Source organism: Oncorhynchus keta, chromosome 36, assembly GCF_023373465.1.
Source record: "Oncorhynchus keta strain PuntledgeMale-10-30-2019 chromosome 36, Oket_V2, whole genome shotgun sequence".
Lineage (NCBI taxonomy): Eukaryota > Metazoa > Chordata > Actinopteri > Salmoniformes > Salmonidae > Oncorhynchus > Oncorhynchus keta.
In genome coordinates, this window is record NC_068456.1 from 7,138,158 (window position 1) to 7,161,869 (window position 23,712).

Sequence of the window (23,712 nt, forward strand, 5' to 3'; positions counted from 1 at the left end):
ATGATTGAGAGTATATTTAGACACGTGGAATTCATAACAGCTGTGTGGTCCTGTTTGGCTCAGTTGCTAAGTGCGTGCCACTAACAATACCAGGGTTGGGAGTTCAATTTCCACTGGGTCACATGCTTAAATGTATGCACTCAACAAGTCGCGTTGGATAAACGCACATGTTGAATGGATTTCATTATTATATTATCAATCACTATCAGGGAATTACTGCATATGTGTTCAAAAAGTAGGCTGTGTCAGTTAAATTTGTCTCTGAGCACTTGTTGCATGAGATATTTCGTGGTTGTGTCTTCCTGCCTGTGGTTGTGTATTTCCAGCACTAACCGTTCCCCAGATGAGGTAGCAGCAGCCCCAACCTGCATGGTGACTTTTTAGTGGCTAACAGCTAACAGCAGCATAATTAAAAAGCACTAAAGCTCTATGGAGCAGGAATGCATCTAAACAGAGAGGTTAGCATATCCCACTAGCTCAGCCACAGGCCTTCTCTAATTAATTATGGCTTAATGAGCAAGGGGGAGAGAAGTGACTGGTAAATATTGTCCTAACTAGCCGATACCTCTACTGAAGGGTATCACTGGCACCCCCTGTGGTCTTAGCTATTCAGTTAGCTTTTAAGACACGACTGTGACTCGAGCAGGTGTCTTTAATCACACCCTCTTAACCACACCCTCACAGTGCCTAAAAACACTCTTTTAATTATTTAATTTAATAAATATTTAATAAACACTAAGAAAATGCAAGGCAAACTAATACTTAACAGAAATATTTTGGGACATTGCTTACCTTTGACGAGTTTTCCCATTTTGATACCATTTCAAGAGAGAAATAGCAAAATGTGTCGATAAGTAAGTTTTTACACTGTAGCTATACTCACTCAAACCCCTTAACTGTTTTGTTGTTTAATTGCAGTGTCCCATTATTCAAAACTGTTATTTTACGCACGAGTGTGCGACTAGGTGCTAAATTTCGGCATAGATGGCTAATTGTCACTTTAAACTTAAAAATCTTTTTGGGCTTAACTTTAAGACGACGTTAAAAAAAAAAAAAATTTTTATGAAAAAGGCTCTGGGCAATTACATCAGATGAGATTAATAATGTTTACCAGATGGTACTGAAAGAGAATCTGCTTGGATGATAAGTAGGTGATAATGTGGACGACGTAGAGTAGAGTTAAACTCAGGTGATCTTATCAAAGGCATCATTAGCTGTATTTCACACCCATGAGAGCGCTTCTCCTCTCTAGAACTAATCTTTATTAATAGGCATGCAAAATGTGTTAAATTAAACTAAATTATACAGTAGTATACTGGCAGACTCTATGATGCCCCTGATATTCTGTTATTATACATTTTGTTTGAAGTGACTGTGCAGCTTGGCACTGTTGAGGGAGAGTGTGTGGTCGTTCAGTGAAATTCTTTTGAGGAAATCCACAAACCAGATTCCTTCTATTTCACTGTTATCCCATCCAATTAGCTACCAGCCAGACATTTAAAAACATATGTGTTGGATGGAGCTGGTGGCTGAGGTCTGGCATCGTGTGTGTGTGTGTGTGTGTGTGTGTGTGTGTGTGTGTGTGTGTGTGTGTGTGTGTGTGTGTGTGTGTGTGTGTGTGTGTGTGTGTGGTGTGCGTACATGCATGTGATCATGGTTGCACATGTAAGCGTGTGTGTGTTTGTGTGTGTGTCTGTGGGTGTGTGTATGTGCGCAATGCCACCCGTTTGGCTGTGTGTGGGCACAGCGTGACCATATGTTCTGTGCAAGTAGCTCAGTTTAACCTAGCACAGCACAAGCAGGCATGAGACACAGCCAGAGAGATAGAGATCAGATAGTCTGCGAGTGGGGGCTAAAACAGCACTACGGCTTAAATACCAGCAGTGTGAACACTGGTAAAGATCATCAGTCGCACAGAATACACTGAACTAACAGCAGCACAGAGAGGAGGTGAGAAATTCCCCTAAACATGCAGTGTTCCATCCTGGGGAAAGAAGAGACGGGAGCGGCGATATTTGTGGAAGTATCCTCCCCTCCTGAGGGATGCTGCATGTCAGCTCTAGTGAGAGTGTGAGTGGAAGATTAGTGTGTGTGTTTGTGTACGTGTGTTTGTGTGTGTGTGCGTGAGTGTGTGTGTGGCCGGAATGGATTTGCTCTCTAAATCAAAACTGAGCCCACACGCCGTCTTCACAGTCAAAGTGACGAGCGGTGGAGTCAGACTTCCGCTTCGCATCTTTCATTTCTTTCGGTCTGCGGGTGAAACATGGACAAAGGGAACCACTGAGCCCTACGGCAGCCCTGCACCTACACCTCCAGCCACCGGGAGGCACTACAGGCAGGAGTTGAATAGCCCCCCCCCAATGGTAGAAGCCTTGCCTAGGGGCATGTGCCAGTACCCACCATACTACTTCAGGATAGCTAGCTGTCCAGCAGTCATTTGGTGAGAGCCACAGACAATTGTCATGGAGCAATAGCTAAATATTGTCGTGAAGCAAAAGCACATTTCAGTTATTGCTGGTGTGACTGTCATTGTTATCCACAAGTGTATAACAGTAAAACCAATAACAGTAAACCGATTTCTCCAGGATTCTAATTCTAATCCCGTAAATGACATTCCTATGCACAAAACAATCCTAACAGATGCCTACATGAAAAGTGGCAATCAAGGCTGATTACTGGGTTGGAAAAGCACCCTCTAAACAGTGGATGTGAGGGGCTACCAGGGGCGCCCGTTACAATGAGGAAGGGCCTGCGAGGCAGTGTGAGATCGGCAGTTATAGGAGGGGCCTTTGCATATGCAGTGTCACGTCGTAGGGTTGTACTCCCAGAGGAGAGCAGAGGAGAGCAAGGACAAGGACAATGAGAGAGAGAGAGATAGGGCTGAGAGAGAGAGAGAGAGAGAGAGAGAGAGAGAGAGAGAGAGAGAGAGAGAGAGAGAGAGAGAGAGAAAGAGAGAGCGCGAGTGAGTGAGTGAGTGAGAGACAGGGCTCAGAGAGAGAGAAGGCTGGCAGCATTTCCATCCCAACCCTAAGTGGCCCGCTGCGACTCTGAGTGCCGCTCACAATGTCACATTCCCATTGAGAGCTCACTTTCTCAATGACAATTGCTCCCTGTCTATCAAGCCACACAGGTTTGGTTTGGAATTGGCTCACTTCGATAAGCCTAGTCATGCTCATCGACCTCTGTCATTGGTCATCACAAAGGGACGGCTTAGTCATCAAAGGAATGCCTTGCCTTTCTCCCCCATGGCTCGTCCATCTGAGATCGCTGAAAAGCTGCACTGGGCATGGTAACCAGGCTAAATTATAGCTGAGCACAGTAGATAGTATTAGCTAATCATAAGAGGACACAGTCAACAAGCATGCTGAAACACACAGACACGAAAGTAAACGTGCACACACACCAGCACAAGCACGCGCACATGCACACAGTAGCTGATGTGCATAACTACCTAGTGAAACATTGCAAAACAATGCCACTTCAATGCCAGAGGAGTGTTTTTCCCTGTCTGCATATGTAGACTGTAAAGTGTAGCTGACGTGGCATCTGTCATTTGGGATGGGCCAGCAGGAGGTATGATGGAGTAACAGTGATTTAGTGTGACAGGGACACAAGGCCACAGTATCAATCACAGGAGAGTGGCCTACATACACTGACTCCAGAACTACCCGACCAATCCTGACCCTTCCCCCTTTACAGTGCAACCTATCACAGGCTGATCTACAGCATGCCACTGCACCAAAACAGGATGTCAACTTATGGAGAGTAATAGACAACAACAAGTCTGCCAGGCAGGAGCACCGCCCTATTATTCTTACACCAAAGTGGGTGCATTTGAATCTTGACCATAACAAGCTGCATTATCTAAAAAATAAATAAAAAAGACAGAGAGAATTTTAGAACAGAATTAAATGTCCAATCTCTGATTAACTCTTATGGTATTGTAGAAATGTCATTCCAAGAAGAGAGATTCTCATTCAAGTCAACGTTCTGTAACAGGAGGACCGGCAGCCATATTGAATGTATGTTGTACCCATTAACCACGGAGTAAAAGCAGGAAGTTCATCCTTCAATGTGTGCTTAATTTTCAAGTCATTCTATTTCTATGTACTGTACCTTGCTGAGTTGGCTGGAGGGGGAGCCGTTGCCGTTGACCGTGTGACATTTGAAGTTGAGCAGCGTGTCCCCGATGGCATCCTGGTTCCTCTGACCAGAGAAGGGTGGCAGGGGGGCTCTCTGTACTGCCATACACGAAAGACCCTGGAAGTTAGACGGCCTGATCAGAAAGGCCTCCATGGCTATGTTTGGGGACACCTGGATGGAGTCAGAGCGATAGGAAGAATGGGAGTAAGTGAGTTTATCTTCCTGGTCTGAACATAAATGGCTGACCCTTAAAAGTGTCATTCTGAAGTATCATTCTGCACTGAATCGATAAAAAGATGTTGATGAAAAACAAAACAAATTTGCTGATCATGCTGAGCTGCGAGACTAAAAGGATGATGAAGTACAGCAGGCCTGGGCAATTATTTTCCATGGAGGGCCATATTAGAATACATTTTTGCCATCAGGGGCCAGAATTATACAGTTGAAGTTGGAAGATTACATACACTTAGGTTGGAGTCATTAAAACTAGTCTTTCAACCACTCCACAAACTTCTTGTTAACTAAATACAGTTTTGGCAAGTCGATTAGGACATCTACTGTGTGCATGACACAAGTCATTTTTCCAACAATTGTTTACAGACAGATTATTTCACATAGAAAATTGGAAAATTCCAGAAAATGATGTCATGGCTTTAGAAGCTTCTGATAGGCTTATTGACATCATTGTGTGTCAATTGGAGGTGTACATGTGGATGTATTTCAAGGCCCAACTTCAAACTCAGTGCCTCTTTGCTTGACATCATGGGAAAATCAAAAGAAATCAGCCAAGACCTCAGAATTTTTTTTTTTAGAACTCCACAAGTCTGGTTCATCCTTGGGAGCAATTTCCAAAAGCCTGAAGGTACCACATTAATCTGTACAAACAATAGTACGCAAGTGTAAACACCATGGGACCACGCAGCCGTCATACCGCTCAGGAAGGAGAGATAACCGTCTCCTAGAGATAACCGTACTTTGGTGTCAAAAAGGGCAAATCAATCCCAGAAGAACAGCAAAGGACCTTGTGAAGATGGAGGAAACAGGTACAAAAGTATCTATATCCACTGTAAAACGAGTCCCATATCGACATAACCTGAAAGGCTGCTCAGCAAGGAAGAAGCCACTGCTCCCAAACCACCATTAAAAAGCTAGGCTACGGATTGCAACTGCACATGGGGACAAAGATCATACTTTTTGGGGAAATGTCCTCTGGTCTGATGAAACAAAAATATAACTATTTGGCCATAATGACCATCGTTATGCTTGGAGGAAAAATGGGGAGACTTGCAAGCCAAAGAACACCATCCCAACCATGAAGCACGGGGGTGGCAGCATCATGTTGTGGGGGTGCTTTGCTGCAGGAGGGACTGGTGTACTTCACAAAATAGATGGCATCATGAGGGAGGAAAATTATGTGGATATATTGAAGCAACATCTCAAGACATCAGTCAAGAAGTTAAAGCTTGGTCACAAATGGGTCTTCCAAATGGACAATGACCCCAAGCAAACTTCCAAAGTTGTGAAAAAATGGCTTAAGGACAAGGCATTGGAGTGGCCATCACAAAGCCCTGACCTCAATCCTATAGAACATGTGTGGGCAGAACTGAAAAAGCGTGGGAGAGCAAGAAGGCATACAAACCCGACTCAGTTACACCAGCTCTGTCAGGAGGAATGGGCCAAAATTCATGCACCCAACTTATTGTGGGAAGCTTGTGGAAGGCTACCCGAAACGTTTGACCCAAGTTAAACAATTTAAAGGCAATGATACCAAATACTAATTGAGTGTATGTCAACCTCTGACCCACTGGGAATGTGATACAAGAAATAAAAGCTGAAATTAATAATTCTCTCTTTTATTATTCTGACATTTCACATTCTTAAAATACAGTGGTGTTCCTAACTGACCAAAGACAGGGAATTTTTACACGGATTGTGAAAAACTGAGTTTAAATGTACTTGGATAAGGTGTATGTAAACTTCCGACTTCAACTGTACATCATGCGTATGACTGTGTTGACAGATATATCTACTGTAAATCACATCCAGATATACTACTTATTTTACTGTTTTAACATGCACAGAAATAAACCACATCCATGTCCTCCGTTTGGTAGGTATTTTCATTATTAAACATGCAATGAACTACACGGAGGGTAAAGTACACTGTGCATTCAGCACCACGGACAGAACTCTTGTTAACGGGTATGCACAAACACACAAGAAAGAGAGAGAGCTCAACATTACACTTAAATTACTCAATCAGTTTGAGGAGTGACGTCTCTGATGGGCATTGACTAGAGCAGTGAAGTCAGGTATGGTTTCTGACGTCGCTATGCACAGGATTGCTGAGAGGTGAGAGTCAGTAAGAGATGATCTGTGTCTTGACTTTTTATATTTCATCACTGAAAATGTCTGTTCTCATACATAGGTTGTTCAAAACCCTACAAACATTTTCTGAGCATGACTCCTAATCTTTAGAAAGTTTTGTTCATCGAGAGATGCATAGAACCTTGTCAGTGACATTGTTTTGAATAGTTCTCCAATCACTGCATCATACTGAAGATCGATAAGCTCAAGTTGCAGGTCAGCGGGAACGTTATCCACATTGAAGGTGAATGGAGTGGAAACCAACAGCATGTCATTTTACAACACTTTGAAATCCTCAAAACGACGAGAAAACAAAAATGTAGCAATCTCTGACTTCCGGTCCAACACCCTTTTAAGCACCTTCCCCAAATTCAGACAACTCACGTTTTTGTGGTAAGGGAGATCTGCATGACAAGACTCTGTCTCTTCCCACAGTGAGACAAACTGCCTGTGGTTTAAAGATTTAGCTCTTATGAAGTTTACCACTTTAGTGACTGTATCCACAACATCGCTAATTTTCAGATCACATTTACAGAGTATCTCTTGATGAATAATGCATGCAGGGGGGAAAAATCTGATCTGGGTTCAGCTCAGCTATTTGATCTCGTATCTTTTTCAAAAGACCAATGCTTTTTCTTGTCAAGTTTGGGCATCCATCAGTGGTCACACTGGATAACTTTTCAAAACTCAGTCCCAGTTTTGCCACACACTTATTAACCTCCTCCAATGCATATTTCCCTGTGGTTGTGCTCTTCATTGACTGCACTGAAGCAAGCTCCTATGTCATTTTAAAGTCTGGGGTCATGCCTCATAAGTATATCAACACCCGCACCGTGTTCATGTGCATCACTGCTCTCATCCAGGGCCAAGGAGAAATAGGTCAAATCCTTTACCTTTGTCTTTCAACTGTTGTTCCGTATTCTCTGCAATGCCCTCAACACGCCGTGTCACTGTTCGTCTTGACAAACAGCTCTTTCTTGTCGGGGCAAAGTATTGGTGCAGAGTCAATAAAAACATTATTTCATGAATTCGCCCTCAGCGAATGGCTTGGTATGTTTAGCAATTTTGTGGGACAGTACATAGCTAGCTCTCGCAATTCCATCGTTTGCTGAATGCAGTTTTGTGAAAAGACCTAGCTGCTTTTGCAACTGAGAAAGCAATTCTTTCGATGCACTTGCCCTCTGCTCAGAAGACATATTCCTATAATGTCTCTGCATGCTTCATATGGAAGTGTCGGGACAAGTTGTAGTCTTTCAAGACAGCGATGCTCTCTTTGCACACTAAGCACACAGCTTTCCCTGATACCTCAATAAATAAATATTTCGATGTCCACTCTTGCTGGAACAACCTACGTTCATTGTGTACTTTCCTTAACTGTGAAATCTTTGAAAAACTCATTTCTAGCTAGCTCCTATTTGTAACTGTGACGTGCCTGACAGCCTGTCAGCCACTGTCTGCCCTCGTGCAGTTATTTATATATGCCTTCAAAACAAATGTCCCGCAAGTGGTGGGAGTTAAATCATTACACAAAGGTGCGAATTCATTGGGCTTTTAATTTGAATAACATGGCAAAATCTTTATGTGATCTGAGCATGATTCCGCGGGCCACATTGAATCAGATCGTGGACCGCATACGGCCCCCGGGCCGGCCTTTGCCCAGGCCTGAACTACAGTGAGTTCCAAAATATTTGATTTTGAGCTGACTTTGGATTTAAAATGATACCGCACTTTGGATTTGAAATTAAACAATGGCTACATTTGTTACATGTGCTCCCGATCCCCCTCTCTAGTGCTCTCTGGTGCCAGACGGCCCATCATTACGCACACCTGTCACCATCGTTGCGCGCATCAGCGCATCATTGGACTCACCTGGACTCTATTACCATATTGATTGCCTCCCCTATATCTGACATTTCCTCAGTTTCTTCCCCGTGTCTGCACTAATGTTGTTTTGTTCCTCTTGTCCAGACGCTGTCCATGTTTTATTTCATGTCCGTTATTTATGAAATATTCACTCCCTGTCCTTGCTTTTCATCTCCCAGCGTCTGTCCTCACAACATGATTTATCACTCATTTCTATTGGACACAAAATGATCTGAAACACAACCAAAGGAAATGCATCCGACGTATGTATAGAGACACGCTTCATGTAGTCATTCTGTGCTATGAATATGGGACCAACTACTTAACTTATTACTACTTTTAAATACACATATCAGTGAATTTCTCTTTTGGTCCCCTAAAATGGGGTCTGCACTTTAAAACTCATAGTCATTGTATGATTTCAAAATCCAAAGTGCTGGAGTACAGTGCCAAAACTACAACAACAACTAAAATGTCCCTGTCCCAATACGTTTTGAGCTCCCCTAAGCTTTGATTCCAAAACCAATCTTATTGACACTTTATAAGTTATCATTTTAAGGGTTTAAAGAGTGAACATTTAGTTTATAGACATTTGTGTGCCTTTGATGTTTGTTTACCTACCTTTGATATGACCTGCGTGTCTATGGTGAGAGCCAAGTCGGCGATGCGCTCCACACACTGGACAATGCGTGTACATGCCCGGGCCTCGTTCTGAGCCATCCACAGGATGTGTTCCTCCACCAGCATCATGTTACTGGCTATGTCAGAGATATAGTCCCCTAGCTACGGGATTGAGGAAATGAAATGATGAGGGTGGTGATGGTGACTTGATTCATTATATAAAGATTTTCTTTAGATTAGCGGCTCCAATGGGGCATAATCACTTAACTGTGATGACAATTGAACCACATCACATTCACAGTTTCTTTATTCTAACTGTTCTGTGGAGAGATTGGGTTGGCATTAATCAAGGTGTATCTGGGCATCCAAGTATTGTTAGGTTTTCTAGTAGGACCCCGTGTTGAGGAGAGCTCCAAATAATGATCTTCTCACGTAAAAATTCAATTCCACTACACTACACTGACCTCTTTTGTGTGCAGACCCTATAGTTGCCTTCAGTCGTAAAGCAGGGGTATTCAACCGGGAGTACTCAGAATTACTTCAGGGGGTCCGCGAAAATGTACAATACCAGTCAAACGTTTGGACACACCTACTCATTCCAGTTAAGTTCTTATTTGACTATTTTCTACATTGTAGAATAATAGTGCAGATATCAAAACTATGAAATAACACATATGGAATCATGTAGTAACCAAAAAAAGTGTCAAACAAATTAAAATATATTTTATATTTGAGATTCTTCAAAGTAGTCACCCTTTGCCTTGATGACAGCTTTGCACACTATTGGCATTCTCTCAACCAGCTTCATTAAGTAATCAACTGGAATGCATTTCAATTAACAGATGCGCATGGTTAAAATTATATTTCTGGAATTTCTTTCCTTCTTAATGCGTTTGAGGCAATCAGTTGTGATGTGACAAGGTAGGGTTCTGTAAACAGAAGATAGACATATTTGATAAAAGACCAAGTCCATATTATGGCAAGAACAGCTCAAATAAGCAAAGAGAAATGACAGTCCATCATTACTTTGAGACATGAAGGTCAGTCAGTGCGGAACATTTCAAGAACTTTGAAAGTTTCTTCAATTGCAGTCGCAAAAACTATCAAGTGCTATGATGAAACTAGCACTCATGATTTCCGCCACAGGAAAGACCCAGAGTTACCTGTGCTGCAGAGGATAAGTAAATTAAAGGTACCAGCCTCAGAAATCGACAATTAACAGCACCTCAGAATGCAGCCCAAATAAATGCCTTACAGAGTTCAAGTAACAGACAAACCTCAACATCAACTGTTCAGAGGAGACCGCGTGAATCAGGCCTTGCAATTCCTGCAACGAAACCACTACTAAAGGACACCAATAATAATAAGAAACTTGATTGTGCCAAGAAACATGAGCAATGGACATTAGACTGGTGGAAATCTGGTCTGATGAATCTAAATTTGAGGTTTTTGGTTCCAACCGCCGTGTCTTTGTGAGACACAGAGTAAGTGAATGGATGATATCGGCTTGTGTGGTTCCCACTGTGAAGCATGGAGGAGGAGGTGTGGGGGTGCTTTGCTGGTGACACTGTCAGGGATTCATTTAGAATTCAAGGCACACTCAACCAGCAAAACTACCACAGCATTCTGCAGCGATATGTCATCCCATTTGGTTTGCACTTCGTGGGACTATCATTTGTTTTTCAACAGGACAATGACCCAACACACCTCCAGGCTGTGTAAGGGCTATTTGACCAAAAAGGAGAGTGATGGAGTGCTTCATCAGATGACTTGGCCTCCACAATCACCCAACCTCAATCCAATTGAGATGGTTCTGGATGAGTTGGACCGCAGAGTGAAGGAAAAGCAGCCAACAAGTGCTCGGCATATGTGGGAACTCCTTCAAGACTGTTGGAAAAGCATTCCAGGTGAAGCTGGTTGAGAGAATACCAAGAGTGTGCTAAGCTGTCACTAAGGCAAAGGGTGACTATTTGACGAATCTCAAATACTTAAATATATTTTGATTTGTTGAACACTTTTTTGTTTACTACTTGATAACATATGTGTTATTTCATAGTTTTGTAGAAATTAGTCAAAATAAAGAAAAACACTTGAATGAGTAGGTGTGTCCAAACATTTGACTGGTACTGTATATCAAATAATAATATTGAAAAAGTGAATTTTTGGTCATTTTTACTTGTAATGTTTTTATGAATATCGCTAGCAAAAACAGAATAGACTACCAAAATCTATGAAATCTATTCATTTTAAAGTGTTGTTTACATCACCTGATGATAAGACAAGTTGTTGCATTTTTGGGAGGCTAACATAGATTTGTTGGGGGGGGGCCTAACATATGATGGGGATCCCTCAGTCTCTGGTTTGCCTCACCAGGGGTCCCCGGGCAAGAAAAGGTGGAAGACCCCTGGTATAAAAGAAATACATTTGGAATAGATTAGGGGGATAGCCGAATTACCTCTTCATCAATTTAGCTCTCAGGTGCATGATTGCCATAAGCAAGAAAAGAAGATGAAGGAAAACACACAGGTTTTCCAAATTAATTTTGAAGGTCAGTATAGCGTGGGATGCTGGCAGGCTAAGACTCCTTCATTCCTAGAGTGTGAGCACATTTAGCGTAATGTACGGTTTCTTAAATCGAGTTCCGTTAACCTGCGGATCCCTCCATTTAAGCCACATGTGTCAAACTCATTCCACGGAGGGACGAGTGTCTGCGGGTTTGCACTCCTTTTGCTTGATTGATGAATTAAGGTCACTAATTAGTAAGGAACTGCCCTCACCTGAAAGGAAAAAACAAAAACCAGCAGACACTAAGCCCTCCATGGAATGAGATTGACACCCCCAGTCATCTGAACAGTTTCAAGTCTCTTCTTGCAAATCACTCCTTAGAATTGGACAAATCCCTGCTTTCAAAACACTGAAAAGCACTGACATCTCACATGCTTAAATAATACCGGGTTAGGAATAGCAGCTAACAATATGTATAGTTTCCCCTCAAATTGCATGTTACCAAATTGCTTCACTGATGACATCTCAGGGAAATTAGCACCCAAAGTCCAGCATTTATGGAGCTGGAGTCAAGTAGACTAGCCAGCTACCGGGGCAAAAAGAGACATCCACTCATATGTGCCTTTCATTGGACTATAAACAGCTCGTCCAAAGAAAACAGTTCGGGGTTCTTTATTCAATCCCCCAGAATTTCACAGGGATTATTTTATGACATTTGCGGGGCAAAAATGCTTGATTTTGCCAGAGGAATTCTGACATTATGCATGTAAATATGCAATGCTTTTGTCCAATTTATCAGGAAAATGCATTGATAAGGGACATAGTTTGTTGACGTGTGACTTGATTTAACTATGTTATGCGTTAAACGTGTGGAGACTGGTTGCCCTCTTTTTGTACTGATTTGACTGTTTTATGCGGAAATAGTGCAGTGATTAGTCAAATGTGCAATTCCTCATACAATACGCGGAGAACTGTTGAGCAAAACAATGACTGCTGCGTGGAGGCTGAGGGTAAAATGCTGTGTGTGTGTGTGTGCATTCTTCTGTGTGTGTGTGTGTGTGTGTGTGTGTGTGTGTGTGTGTGTGTGTGTGCGCATGCGTGTGTGTGAACAGCGGCTAAGTCCTGCTATCATACGTACTTCTCTATGCTGGTCCACCAGGCGAGTCAGCCTCTCAACCAGGTGTGTGACAAAGATGACATCCATCACATCGCTGAAGTCCCCCGCCTTGCTGGTGAAGGCTACCAGCTGCTGGGCTAACGGCTGGGCATTGCTGGTGTTGATGGTCATCTGGTAATAGAACAATGATTGGGTTAGAAGAGGCTAGATCACTTGGATTTACACAGATACATTTCATATGTGGTATGAAATAACCGTTTGCATGTCTTCCTATGGGTATTAATCAAGCCAGATATTACCTCAAATAAAAAAAATTGTTAATGATTCAGATTATTCCATTTTAGACCCCCTTGTCTCGCGTTGTCTCTGCTAGTGAGAAAAATGTCCTACCTGGGTGAGCTCATGCAGTATGCGAGTCACCTCGCTGGCATATGGGCACTGGGTATAGTCATCCTCTGCCCACCGGCCTGCCCGGTCACAGCGTCGCCAGGCCTTCTTCTCCCTCTGAGTGAGGTGGTGTGAAGAGGCACCAGAAGGGCGGGGGGCATAGCCAAATGTGGATGGAGCACAGGGCAGGAAGGCCAATATCCCTGCCAGGGTCTTTGGCCACCTGTCACAAGATATGGTATCAATGTCTTTGTCACCGTGATCCACAATAAGCCTCGATTTCCTGACTACACTACATTGATGTGACGCGTTGCCTTGTTATTATGTCGCATTACTAAGTTATCATTTATTGTTGATTGTTGATCTGCATGACATGTAAACAAACATAATGGCACTGGATATTACATATACTGTAACATCTTACTGTAGTCTATATCTCCCTGAAAACACCCGCAAAAACACCAACGAAAACAAGCTGGTTTCATTTCAACAAGGTCATTTTGGCAATTTTTCATAATGTGAAAACAAAGGGAGTATATTGAGGAAAGACTGAGGATAAATCTGTTGTTGTGTTCAGAGGAACCGGTCCTGCTTTCTCCCCCTGTCATCATGGCACTGGCTACTTCGTAATCTATGGCACTAATCCCCCCCGATAAAAAAAAGGGTCTCATTTTCCAGCCCATTACGCCACTGCTTAGCAGAAACAAAGCCTCTCTGCTCGCTTCACTGGAAGTGGGTTGTAAAGTACAGGAGCAGTTCATGACAACAATGGAGCATTCACGTAAACATGACTGGAGGGAGAAAAACAGACAACTTCTCAAGACTTCCAGATGGACAGGGACAGGGACAGAGACAGAGGGAGAGGTGGAAAGCAGACCTGGGTTCAGATATGATTTGCCATAATTTAATGTGCTTGATTGAGCTTGCCTGACACAATGGAACCACTTGAACAGTTCCAAAAAATGGTAAACCCCTCCCATCTGGCACTCCAGGCAGACTGAAGCAAATGCTCAAAGTATTTGAACCCAGGTCTCGTGGAGAGCCCGCTGGCTTTTCAACTCATAAGGCTTTAGCTGGATGGGAAAATGCCAGTCAGAGACTAATTGGGATGTTTTATAGAAAGCTACAGTATAAAGCTAGGGTACAGAATTATTAGCATTTTGGTGATTGATATGAAACACATGGCTTCCTAATGCTAATAACTGCTAGCTAAACAGTACTTACATTCCATGGATTTTTTTTTTCATTTGACTGTTTACTTTCTTTGTTATCTAATTTTTTATTTATTTATTTTTATTTCACCTTTATTTAACCAGGTAGGCTAGTTGAGAACAAGTTCTCATTTGCAACTGCGACCTGGCCAAGATAAAGCATAGCAGCGTGAACAGACAACACAGAGTTACACATGGAGTAAACAATTAACAAGTCAATAACACAGTAGAAAAAAATGGGCAGTCTATATACATTGTGTGCAAAAGGCATGAGGAGGTAGGCGAATAATTACAATTTTGCAGATTAACACTGGAGTGATAAATGATCAGATGGTCATGTACAGGTAGAGATATTGGTGTGCAAAAGAGCAGAAAAGTAAATAAATAAAAACAGTATGGGGATGAGGTAGGTAAAAATGGGTGGGCTATTTAGCGATAGACTATGTACAGCTGCAGCGATCGGTTAGCTGCTCTGATAGCAGATGTTTGAAGTTGGTGAGGGAGATAAGAGTCTCCAACTTCAGCGATTTTTGCAATTTGTTCCAGTCACAGGCAGCAGAGAACTGTAACGAAAAGCGGCCAAATGAGGTGTTGGCTTTAGGGATGATCAGTGAGATACACCTGCTGGAGCGCGTGCTACGGGTGGGTGTTGCCATCGTGACCAGTGAACTGAGATAAGGCGGAGCTTTACCTAGCATGGACTTGTAGATGACCTGGAGCCAGTGGGTCTGGCGACGAATATATAGCGAGGGCCAGCCGACTAGAGCATACAGGTCGCAGTGGTGGGTGGTATAAGGTGCTTTAGTGACAAAACGGATGGCACTGTGATAAACTGCATCCAGTTTGCTGAGTAGAGTGTTGGAAGCAATTGTGTAGATGACATCGCCGAAGTTGGGGATCGGTAGGATAGTCAGTTTTACTAGGGTAAGTTTGGCGCCGTGAGTGAAGGAGGCTTTGTTGCGGAATAGAAAGCCGACTCTAGATTTGATTTTCGATTGGAGATGTTTGATATGAGTCTGGAAGGAGAGTTTACAGTCTAGCCAGACACCTAGGTACTTATAGATGTCCACATATTCAAGGTCGGAACCATCCAGGGTGGTGATGCTAGTCAGGTGTGCGGGTGCAGGCAGCGAACGGTTGAAAAGTATGCATTTGGTTTTATTAGCGTTTAAGAGCAGTTGGAGGCCACGGAAGGAGTGTTGTATGGCATTGAAGCTCGTTTGGAGGTTCTCCAACATAATATTCTACAGTCATTTCCTACTTGAGCAGAGCTGAGCGAACCATTGGGCTTTCAACATTTCACATTCTCAAAACACTGACATCTTGAATGCCAACATGAGGTCAGGCATGTTTTAGGCTACCTTGTTGCACTGTAGTTGACCTTTGACCTTGTCATTTAGTCTTCACCTGAAGAGGTCCTTGTTTTTGGACTGGTTAAAGCACCCACCTGAAGTCCCCCTTATTGCTGTTGATCCTGTCTGCTGAGCAGTAGGGTGCTGACGTCTCCAACACAAGGATCTCCATCTGTCTGGACCTGTTGCCACGGGAACTGGTCACCTGGCACTCCCAGATGCCAGACAGGCTGTGGTTGATGTTGGAGAGGACGACCTCGCTGGAGGAAAGAAGAAAACAGATCTACTGCATTAGTTTCCGTGTGTGTGTGTGTGTGTGTGCGTGCGTGCATGCAACCACACAAGAACTACTCAATTCAAGAAACACTCAGAATAGTGCTGTTACAATGACTTAGAGCTGTGGTGTTACATGCTTTGGTGATTGGTATTTGGAGCATGTCTCCTTTGTAAGGAGGATTTCTATTTGAATGGCACGTCCCTGGTTATATATAGAATACATACATGACAATGACAACAGATTATAAAGTATTGCGAGGCAAAAAGCTCTATCTCCATAGAAATACTGTATTTCTCAGCACAAAGCCAAATGTATTTTTTATTACTAATGCATAATAATTTCCATAAAATCCACATTTCCATGTGGCACCTCACAAAATTGACTGATTTGCTCCACAATTTCATTGAGCAGCGTTCTGTGTTGAGCTGAGGAAAAAAAACAGCTGCGGTTTCCCCCAAAAAACCCACGACTTTTCAAATTCAACTTAGGAACAATGCTATGCCATGGGTGTTTGACAGTTGACATTCAAATTATAAGTGACAGGCAAGAGAAGGCACTTAAATCTTCCACAGTAAAAATGATTAGTTGCTGAGTGCACTCTGATGTGCCAGAGAATAATCCTTGACAGTGCCTCTTAACAGAGGATGTGCAGGAAATATTTATTCAGCGGCATGAAATATAGTTCCCTGTGGCTTTTTTTCTCCAATACCCTCAAATTACTCATCTTACTTGTCTCTTGCTGTTGTGTTTCTTTGAATTCTTTCAGTACCGTAGCTCTGAATCCCATAGACACGAAAACACTAAAATGTTAAAAACCTTTCCCCTTTTCACACTATCGTGCTGATCCAAACCCAACTGTGCTGGCTTGGACATCTTCTTTAAAATGTTCCTTTTCAGCATGGTTCAGCAAGCATGGTGGATGGATGTGTACCCCGGCCAGCTTAGTACAGTTTGGCTCGGGTCAGTTTGGCTCAGTAGTGTGAAAAGGTCTCTAGATTCTAATCTACAGCTTGGCGGCTTTCAAAGTCTTGTATCTTCACATGATGGCAAAGAACATAAAAGTAAAGAGCTGAACACTGTTCTAATTCCCTGAATCAACTTTTCTCAATGACTTTGCCTCAACGACACTCTCCACGAGGAAATAAATAATGAAACACCGATTGGTTCAATCTCATTTCTGCTGGGGATTCCAAAGGGCTCCAAATTCAATTTTGAACTATTCTTGACTGAGATGATGGCATCCTGTGTGGAGTGGTAGAATGGAGGGGGAGTCAAGAGCTGTGAGAGAGAGGCCAAACCCCTGGGTGTTTCGCAGCACTTTTAGCTAATCAAAGGGGGACCATCACGCCCTTCCAGATGTTTGGTTGGTGCGTAAAACATGTCAATTCATATAAGCAGAAAACTGTGATGGGTCCGCAACTCAGAAAGATGTCACATAAAGCTTACTTTATTTTTAGATTTTGAAAATGATTTTCACTGAATTAGGGATAGCGTACATAGGCATTTCTCTGATGCAGTGATACTAATAACACATTTGAAAAATTAAGCAAACTTTATGAGGCATCTTTTAAGTGCGCAGCCATCACACTTTTTTTTGCAGGGCTGTTAGTTTTAAACACTGATCATGATTTCATCGGCTGGAGCAGAGACAAGAACCTGAGAGGCTTTTGGGATTTGAGTAAAAGCTTGCTCTGAAGTACAGTATGCTTTACCCTGCAGGCAAACATCTTATGAATGACCTAGGCTACTTCTGTACCCTTCACCACTGAGCAAAACATCTGTCTAGGTCAAGATAGATGTAGACATCTAGCTAGATTAGGGTTGCAAAACCACCGGTAATTTACCAAGTTACCGGAATGTTCAGCAATTTAGGCAATTAACAGGTAATCTATGACAATCTATGGTAACTTTGGTAATTTGTACTACTAATCATATTAGATAGAACATATGGCTCGAGAGAAAATAGCCTAATTAACTCTGCAACTACTTCCAACTATTTTTTTTTTCAGAACTGCCACCACAAAAACATTTACAAAAAAGACATATTGACATAGTAAAATAAATAAGTGTGTACAAATATGAAGGATATTTCATGCTGAAACTCTCATATTAAACACGAACAGTATTCACTAAATGTAGGGGTTATATTTAGGATAATGTTTTAGCGTTGTCATTAAATGGTTTAATTCAAAGTCATCTTATTTTATTGTTTTATATATTTAGCATGTATTGAAATATTCTGGAAGTTTACTGGTAAACTTATAAAGTTAACAGTGTTATACTCTCCCTTTGCAACCCTATCATAGATTCATTATTCGTTCCTATTCCTTCGCATAGCTCCCTTAGCAATGCCCAATAGGCAATTATACCACACACTACATCAGCGGGACTGATAAAGTGAGTACTGTGTGAGTCAAATCCAGTGCAGTGATGTTGAGTAATCCTATGATAGCATGAGCAACCCAGTGTTGCTGCTGCTGCTGCTACTGCCTCGGTTGTCTCCAAAACCACAGGCAAATATAGAGCACAGCTCTCCCTCCCTAGAACAGCAGCGTTCCTTCGAAGGGACACAACCACAAAGTAGTGTATCAACTCTCCAGTCAGGTCCTAAATAGAAAACCTCTGAGCTTAATCCAATATCAGCCAGTCTGATGTCTCCATGCAAGCAGCCTGCTTGTCTTTCATTTCTAGGAAAGAGAAAACAGGAGAAGAAAGCCTTGGAACATATTATGATGATGATGACGAGTACTTAAAGATTTGACGATGGCAAAGATGACAATTCATTGATGACAATAATGAAATAAAGTAATGTAATCCATGTAAATATAACTGCAGAGAATGTGTGTGTGTGTGTGTTCATTAAGATTAGGATTAAACTAATTGTATGGATTTTTTTCCGAATAATAATGTAAAATTAATATCTGTACAGAAAGACTCATGTGAAGGCCAAATTACTGAGGAGGAACTGCTTAAGGCAATTGGGGCCGTTAAGGATGGGAAAACTCCAGGGCTGGATGGCATACCAGTGGAAGTATACACAACTTTTTTTAGTATACTCAAAGGACCATTATTGACTTGTTTTAACCACTGCTATATAAATGGTAGATTATCAGACACGCAACAAGAAGGTGTGATATCATTATTACTGAAACAGGATCCAAGTGGTATATATAAAGATCCAGTCCATTAAAAAAATTGGAGACCTCTTACACTTCAGTGTTGTGATGCAAAAATCCTAGCAAAATGCTTGGCACATAGAATTTTAAAAGTATTGTCAGATATTATTCATCCTAATCAGACAGGTTTTTTACATGGACTATACATTGGAGATGATACACTGCTCAAAAAATAAATGGAACACTTAACACAATGTAACTCCAAGTCAATCACACTTCTGTGAAATCAAACTGTCCACTTAGGAAGCAACACTGATTGACAATACATTTCGCATGCTGTTGTGCAAATGGAATAGACAACAGGTGGAAATTATAGGCAATTAGCAAGACACCCCCAATAAAGGAGTGGTTCTGCAGGTGGTGACCAGACCACTTGTCAGTTCCTATGCTTCCTGGCTGATGTTTTGGTCACTTTTAAATGCTGGCGGTGCTTTCACTCTAGTGGTAGCATGAGACGGAGTCTACAACCCACACAAGGGGCTCAGGTAGTGCAGCTCATCCAGGATGGCACATCAATGCGAGCTGTGGCAAGAAGGTTTGCTGTGTCTGTCAGCGTAGTGTCCAGAGCATGGAGGCGCTACCAGGAGACAGGCCAGTACATCAGGAGACGTGGAGGAGGCCGTAGGAGGGCAACAACCGAGCAGCAGGACCGCTACCTCCGACTTTCTGCAAGGAGGAGCAGGAGGAGCACTGCCAGAGCCCTGTAAAATGACCTCCAGCAGGCCACAAATGTGCATGTGTCTGCTCAAACGGTCAGAAACAGACTCCATGAGGGTGGTATGAGGGCCCGACGTCCACAGGTGGGGGTTGTGCTTACAGCCCAACACCGTGCAGGACGTTTGGCATTTGAAATATCTTGGTGGTCCTTCTGTAGCACAGTTGGTAGAGCATGGCGCTTGTAACGCCATGGGTAGTGGGTTCGATTCCCGGGACCACCCATACGTAGAATGTATGCACACATGACTGTAAGTCGCTTTGGATAAAAGCGTCTGCTAAATGGCATATATTAACACCAAGATTGGCAAATTCACCACTGGCGCCCTGTGCTCTTCACAGATGAAAGCAGGTTCATACTGAGCACATGTGACAGACATGACAGTCTGGAGACACCATCGAGAACGTTCTGCTGCCTGCAACATTCTCCAACATGACCGGTTTGGCGGTGGGTCAGTCGTGGTGTGGGGTGGCATTTCTTTGGGGGGCCACACAGCCCTCCATGTGCTTGCCAGAGGTAGCATGACTGGCATTAGGTACCGAGATGAGATCCTCAGACCCCTTGTGAGACCATATGCTGGTGCGGTTGGCCCTGGGTTCCTCCTAATGCAAGACAATGCTAGACCTCATGTGGCTGGAGTGTGTCAGCAGTTCCTGCAAGAGGAAGGCTTTGATGCTATGGACTGGCCTGCCTGTTCCCCAGACCTGAATCCAATTGAGCACATTTGGAACATCATGTCTCGCTCCATCCACCAACGCCACGTTGCACCACAGACTGTACAGGAGTTGGCGGATGCTTTCGTCCAGGTCTGGGAGGAGATCCCTCAGGAGACCACCCGCCAACTCATCAGGAGCATGCCCAGGCGTTGTAGGGAGGTCATACAGGCACGTGGAGGCCACACACAAATTTGATTTCCATTGATAATTTTTGTGTGATTTTGTTGTCAGCACATTCAACTATGTAAAGAAAAAAGTATTTAATAATAATATTTTACTCATTCAGATCTAGGATGTGTTATTTTAGTGTTCCCTTTTTTGAGCAGTGTATAAGACAAGTACTGGAAACAATAGAACACTATGAAATATTGGGGACACCAGGCCTGGTTTTCATAGCTGATTTGGAAAAGGCTTTTGATAAAGTACAACTGGAGTTTATATATAAATGCCAAGAATATTTCAATTTTGGGGAATCTCTTATAAAATGGGTTAAGGTTATGTATAGTAACCCTAGGTGTAAAATAATAAATAATGGCTACATCCCAGAAAGTTTTAAACTTTCTACAGGAGTAAATCAAGGTTGCCCACTATCGGCATATCTATTTATTATTGCCATCGAAATGTTAGCTGCTAAGATCAAAGAATAATATTAAGGGATTAGAAATCCGTGGCTTAAAAACTAAGGTGTCATTCTATGCTGATGATTCATGTTTTCATTTAAAACCACAATTGGAGTCTCTCCACGGCCTCTTAGAGGATCTAGATACTTTTGCTAACCTCTCTGGATTACAACCAAATTATGATAAATGTAGCATATTACGTATTGGATCACTAAAAAATGCACATTTTACATTACTGTGTAGTTTACCAATAAATGGTCTGACGGAGATGTGGACATACTCGGTATACAAATCCCAAAAGAAAGAAATGATCTCACTTCAATACATTTTTATAGAAAGTTAGCAAAAATAGATAAGATCTTGCTACCATGGAAAGGGAAATACCTGTCTATTTGTGGAAAAATCACCCTGATTAACTCTTTAGTCACATCACAGTTTACCTATTTGCTTATGGTTTTGCCTACACCTAGTGACCTGCTTTTTAAATTATATGAACAATAAATATTCAATTGTATTTGGAACGGCAAGCCAGATAAAATTAAAAGGGCCTATTTATATAACGAATATGAATTTTGTGGGCAGAAATTATTAAATATTAAAGCATTAGACCTCTCACTAAAGGCATCAGTCATACAAAAGTTATACTTCAATCCAAACTGGTTCTCTAGTCAATTGGTACGAATGTCTCATCCTATATTCAGGAAGAACATTTTCCCCTTTATTCAGATTACACCTGCTCACTTTCGGTTGTTTGAAAAGGAAATAATCTCCAAACTATTTTTATTTTTTAAACAAGCCTTAGAAAGTTGCAATTTCAGTTTAATCCACCTGAAAGGACAGAACAAATAGTACAACAAATTGTGCCCCTGTGCTCCCTGCCACCCCTGTGCTCCCTGCCGCCCCTGTGCTCCCTGCCGCCCCTGTGCTCCCTGCCGCCCCTGTGCTCCCTGCCGCCCCTGTGCTCCCTGCCGCCCCTGTGCTCCCTGCCGCCCCTGTGCTCCCTGCCGCCCCTGTGCTCCCTGCCGCCCCTGTGCTCCCCCCTGTGCTCCCTGCCGCCCCTGTGCTCCCTGCCGCCCCCTGTGCTCCCTGCCGCCCCTGTGCTCCCTGCCGCCCCTGTGCTCCCTGCCGCCCCTGTGCTCCCTGCCGCCCCTGTGCTCCCTGCCGCCCCTGTGCTCCCTGCCACCCCTGTGCTCCCTGCCGCCCCTGTGCTCCCTGCTGCCCCTGTGCTCCCTGCCGCCCCTGTGCTCCCTGCCGCCCCTGTGCTCCCTGCTGCCCCTGTGCTCCCTGCCACCCCTGTGCTCCCTGCCGCCCCTGTGCTCCCTGCTGCCCCTGTGCTCCCTGCCACCCCTGTGCTCCCTGCCACCCCTGTGCTCCCTGCCGCCCCTGTGCTCCCTGCCACCCCTGTGCTCCCTGCCACCCCTGTGCTCCCTGCCACCCCTGTGCTCCCTGCCGCCCCTGTGCTCCCTGCTGCCCCTGTGCTCCCTGCTGCCCCTGTGCAAGTCTATGTGTGAGAGACTGAGACATGAATAGTGTGCAGAGAGGACAGTTACATCATTGGTGAACAGGCCAACCAACACATACTGTACCATGGGAAATATATCTCACCCTCTTCTCCTCATCTCATCCTCTCCCCCTCTCCTCCCCCTCCCTCTTTCCTCCCTTCCTCTCCCCTTCTCCTCCCTACTGCCTGAGCAAGGCAAACTCACAGCTGAGGGCTTAAATAACAAAGTGGCAGCTAGATCGTAAACTCTTCCATATCTGCTCCGCAGAGCTCAACTGAGACCCAGATAAACAGATTGCTGGAGCTGGACAAACTGTCAGTCAGCTTATGGGTGGTTTGATGATTTGATAGAAAACATTTTTTAGTAAGGTCATCCTCATACTAAATAATAACTATGAGGGAGCTTGGAGCGCTAGGGCGAGACAGGGGCACAACACAAAGCAATGACCTACATCCACACGTAACACTGCACTATTGTGGAGCTCTCTGAACCTAACGCTTCCCAAGGGCCTCATTAGGAACGTTTATCCTCTCACGCTGATGTTTAACTATTTGTTTTCATAATGCCTGCTTACAAGACAGTAAACTTTAAAAGTGTCCCCTCCTCAACAACAAACCAATATTCCAAAGCTCTGGCAATTCTCAGACATTTTACAAGAGGCTCAATGCCACAGAGTTGGTTTCCTACTTCCTCTAAGTAAGTGCATGGGTGCTTCCGATCATAAATTCAGTTTAACAGCTACTGTATACAAATAAACATAGGAAACAGAATAAAGAATAAAGATATTGTGTATGACCATAGTTAGGAAACACCATAGTGTAACACTACTAACTATTGGGAGCATAGTTAGCAAACAATACACACACACACGCACGCACATACAGACATACTGTACACACACTAGTGATACATGGGTTGACTCATAACAGTGTCCACGTGATTCTGTGCTGCAAAAAAAAGACAAACTAGGCAATTATAGCCTCATACCTGGACAGTGGGTACTTAGATTTTCTAAACTTTATGTTTTGTTATAGTCTATTTATTTTCTAAACCTATTATTTATTTCATTAGATTTAATTCATATGCTGGTATAGGCTATTAACTGACACAGGCAGTCGACCTACAAGATGTCCATTTATT

The 23,712-nt window shown here is 43.1% G+C and overlaps 1 protein-coding gene across 3 annotated transcripts in view; it reads right to left on the minus strand.

Moving 5' to 3' along the window:
• Positions 1–23,712, minus strand: part of LOC118369393 (adhesion G protein-coupled receptor A3-like) — a 262,103-nt gene that overhangs the window by 117,360 nt on the left and 121,031 nt on the right. For all 3 annotated transcript variants that reach the window (XR_008095029.1, XR_008095030.1, XM_052498400.1), the window contains exons 8-12: positions 15,662–15,826; positions 13,007–13,226; positions 12,638–12,787; positions 8,995–9,156; positions 4,117–4,314 (exon numbers count right to left, since the gene is read on the minus strand). Coding sequence is in view for 1 of the 3 variants with exons in the window: in XM_052498400.1 (XP_052354360.1) it covers positions 4,117–4,314; positions 8,995–9,156; positions 12,638–12,787; positions 13,007–13,226; positions 15,662–15,826 (895 nt within the window). In the remaining 2 variants the exon portion in view is untranslated. The remainder of the gene's footprint in view (positions 1–4,116; positions 4,315–8,994; positions 9,157–12,637; positions 12,788–13,006; positions 13,227–15,661; positions 15,827–23,712) is intronic.